The sequence below is a fragment of the Priapulus caudatus genome, unplaced genomic scaffold, assembly GCF_000485595.1.
Source record: "Priapulus caudatus unplaced genomic scaffold, Priapulus_caudatus-5.0.1 Scaffold401, whole genome shotgun sequence".
Classification (NCBI taxonomy): domain Eukaryota; kingdom Metazoa; phylum Priapulida; class Priapulimorpha; order Priapulimorphida; family Priapulidae; genus Priapulus; species Priapulus caudatus.
This window is the reverse complement of record NW_014577462.1, coordinates 42,953-46,672: the sequence shown is the minus strand read 5'-3', so window position 1 is coordinate 46,672 and position 3,720 is coordinate 42,953. Positions and strand designations below refer to the sequence as shown.

The 3,720-nt window shown below is 54.3% G+C and overlaps 1 protein-coding gene across 1 annotated transcript in view; it reads left to right on the top strand.

Annotated features, from left to right (window-relative positions):
- Window positions 1-3,720, top strand: part of LOC106809973 — a 42,717-nt gene that overhangs the window by 3,934 nt on the left and 35,063 nt on the right. Inside the window, exon 6 of the mRNA XM_014813213.1 lies at window positions 3,107-3,674. Within this exon, the coding sequence (XP_014668699.1) occupies window positions 3,107-3,674 (568 nt within the window). The remainder of the gene's footprint in view (window positions 1-3,106; window positions 3,675-3,720) is intronic.

Here is a 3,720-nt window from a genome sequence, read left to right as displayed (position 1 = left end):
TTAAGATCGCCGGAGGTTTGGGTCAACAACGATCCAGTGACCACCGTTCATGGAGACATATCCCCTTAAGCCCTCAACACGTGTCGACGTCAAGTGCTGACATCGTACAGCCTGCAAACGATGAAGGGACCAGGATGCCACGAGCCCATCGGCATGGGAATATGGTAGTAGCCATGTGCGATCTTGCACTGCTGGTTAGCTCAAGATGTTTAATATGAAATGCACGGAATTGCGATGAGTATGAAATAACGAGGAGCGAAAATTTAGAAGAATTGCAGCCCCCAGGCAAGCCGAGAATGCTGGGTGAGGTTTATGTCACAAGAATGCACAGGACCTGTCTCGTAATATTTTGTGATGTTAGATTGTCAGGAACCTTCTTCGTCAACAATCAGCGGCGATAGGTTCGTAGGAATTTTATATATGATAACGATCTAAATGATCCAGTATGAATGGGGGTTTTTTTCGTAAGTATGGACTGGAAGTAACTTGATAAAACTGTAATAGGTAACACCAAGAGTGTACCTTGATCGTTACCCGTAAGAGTATATCTCATGTTGAATGTGAATATCGGCTGCCACCGGCCAGGTTAAAGCCATTGTGATCTTGGCGACCCGACGCAGCCTGAGTCTATAACAGGCCGGCGGAGTCGCCGACGCCATGACGGTGGCCATTGGCAGCGCGCCAACCCGCGCGGGGCGAGAGCCCTTCCTGGGCCGTGCCGTCCTGCGGCAACGTCACCGTGGGCTACTCACGCGCGGCCGGCAGCCCGTGGTGCGACTCGCCTAACGACGTCGCGCTGCCGAGGGCCGCACCGGCGCTGACGTCGTTCCCGGACCGGGCGTTCGCCGTAAGCGGCGGCAGCGCCGGGCTCGACAACGCTCCTCCGCGCACGACGGTCTGATGGACCGCGTACCACCTTCGTCGAGCTTTCGTCGCGGCGACCTTAACTCGCGACGCGGCATCGCGGCAGCGGCAGGGGACTGCGGTGTTCGCGGGCATACGAGCGACCGCCCACCTCCGTCCAGGGGGTAGTGTTCGAGCGGCAGGCGCAACGGGCGGCCCGGGCGCTGCCGCGCAACCTCCTGGCGCGATATTCCTCTCTCCGGGACGGCCGCATTGTTGACCCCGGCGTCGCATTGCCCGATGACTTAGAAGGTTCGCGGAGTACGTGCGTCGCGGCGCCGCGCACGCGCTGCAGCAGGTGGTGACAGTCGGACGGGGCCGGAAGCGAGCATCTGAACACGGCAGTCGCAGCGAATCATGCTCGCGGGTCTCTGGGAGCAGGGTAACCTGGTAAGGGTGGTGGTAGTCAGCGCACACGGTGCCGAGCACGGTGGGTGGAGATGCATTTTATTAGTCTACGTGCTGCTTGCTAACACAAGTAGAACAAGTGTGGACGAGGCAATCGTGGTCAAGGAGACATTCGGAGTAATATCTAAAACATATTGAGGACATCGGGGCATGTTGCACAAAGATTGCATATATGGTTCAGTTACGGATTAATCTAGGGTCATCAAGGTACAATTCGTTGTTTCATAACGATAATCGCTGATTCACGCTATATAAGAGTGCATGCCATGTATTTGGGAAATTTCCTAGATAACATTCTTCCTTAAATTTTATTTTCTGTGGCATTTAATTGCTAGTTTTCCAGTTTTTTAGATTAGAGATTGCCGCGTCGTAGCAAGGAACAGCATCTGTTTTGGTAGGAAGAACTCAGTAAGACAATGTATTTTCTTTAACAGCGCACAGTACTTTAGAACACACGTGCGATCGTGTATACCTACAGGTTATACCGAGTGTTACGGAATTTCCACTCTATTGTTTTCCAGGACAGATTTCAACCGTGACCAGCAAAGACCTACAGTGGAAATAGCGATCGGAATGAATTTCTCGAATTGTTGTTTCCAGGCAAGCCTTCAACGGTGTACAGCACTCACTTCGACCAGCGCTGGGACAGGCGTGGCGCCCCGTCACGGCTCAGACACTACGACGCGAGACGCAGCGAGGGCCGGGAGCGGTGACGAGCCGACACGACGCGCCTACGATGAGCATCGTCAGCACGCTGTCCCGCTGTGAACGGCATCTCTGGCACGAAGCGAACAGTAGGGCAGCAATACCGCAGATGCAGGTATGACAGTCTTGCAGGGGTGGCCATTATCGCAGGATTGAAGGTGGTGCATGTATTGCAGTATCACAGGAGTGCAGGGGTTGCATGTATTGCAGGTATGGCACGGTATCGCCAGCGTATTGATGTGTTGCAGGTAGCTCAGGGATCGTAGGTATTGCGGGTTGCATGTAGGGCTGAGGTAGCGCAGGTATCACAAGGGGTATTGCAGGTATTGCAGGTATTGCAGGTATGTGCGAGCAGGTTGCAAGATCTGCAAGAGTAAAGCGTTCGCACGCGTGAATTTGATGGCGAGGGAAATTTTAGACACCATGTGTAGCAATATCTGCAAGGGTAAAGCGATGGAATTTAAGAGTCAAGAGAAGAGTAAGAGTAAGAAAAAAGTGTAATAAGAGTGAAGCGTTCGCACACGCAAATTTAATGGCGACGGAATATTAGAAACCCGGCCGTGTTGTTGGTTGCGTGTGCGGTGCACCAGCGAGCAGGTACGTGTAGCAACATCTGCAAGGGTAAAGCAACAAAACCTTTTGATGGCGGTGGAACCTTAGAAACGCGACCGTGTCGTGGGTTGCGTGTGGGGTGCCCAGTAAGAAGACATGCCTGTGGCGATGAGGTTACCATGTTAAAGCCGCCGATGTCAAATCGGGTAAAAGCAGGAAATGTAGCCTAACTCATAGCTGATATGACCCCCTAGATGATTAATAAAGTGAAAAATTCACATGCCTTAAAGTTTGGTTATTGGAGAGACTCGTGTTTTCTGTGAATTTTCACAGTTAAGCCTACAGTTATCATTTCTCAATTAATCAATTTTTTCGGGAATCTTTAAACTTAGCCCTATGCATCTATTAACGTTTAACCAGAGGGGTTTACATTAAAAGCAAAAGAAAAAATCCCTTGCTCTCAACTGAAACTCTCATTGAATTTTTCTTCTTCCGGTGAGGAATTCTCGTTATTAAATTCTCGTTCGTTCTCCTGCAGCCTTACCGCGTCTACGTGCGCGTGGACGACGGGCAGCGGCTGGACCTCGCCGGACTAGAGCGCGTGCTGCAGCGCGTGTGGAACCAGACGAACAGACGCGTGCTCAACTCGCTTCCCTGGACGGTGCGCGTCACCAACACCACGGGCGGCTACATCGACCGAGACGCGAACGCCGTCGCCGCCGTGCGCTACGTCGTCGCGCTGCCCGCCGGCTACGACGCCACGACGACGCTAGCCGAGCCACGATTCTCCACGCTCGCACGCCGCGCCGCCCCCGCCGGGTACTCGCTCGTGCGCGCCAACCAGATCTACGCCGAGGAGTACCGCTTCATGGCGACCGTACCGGGACGCGTCGCGGCGCCGCGTGCCGCGGAGGAGATCGCAGCCGCCTGGACGGAGGTGCTGCGCGGTTCCCCAGGGGCGCCGGACATCGTGCGCGTGTACGTGACGGACGTCGAGGTGGCACGCGGCGACACGAAGGTTACCTACTTTATGTCGTTCGACGGTCGCATCGTTCACCCCACCCAGGTGCTGCCGCGCGACTCCGCACTCTTCCTGGCGGTAATCCGTGGCGTGCGATCGACGACGACCGCGACAGAGGCGCCGACGACGAC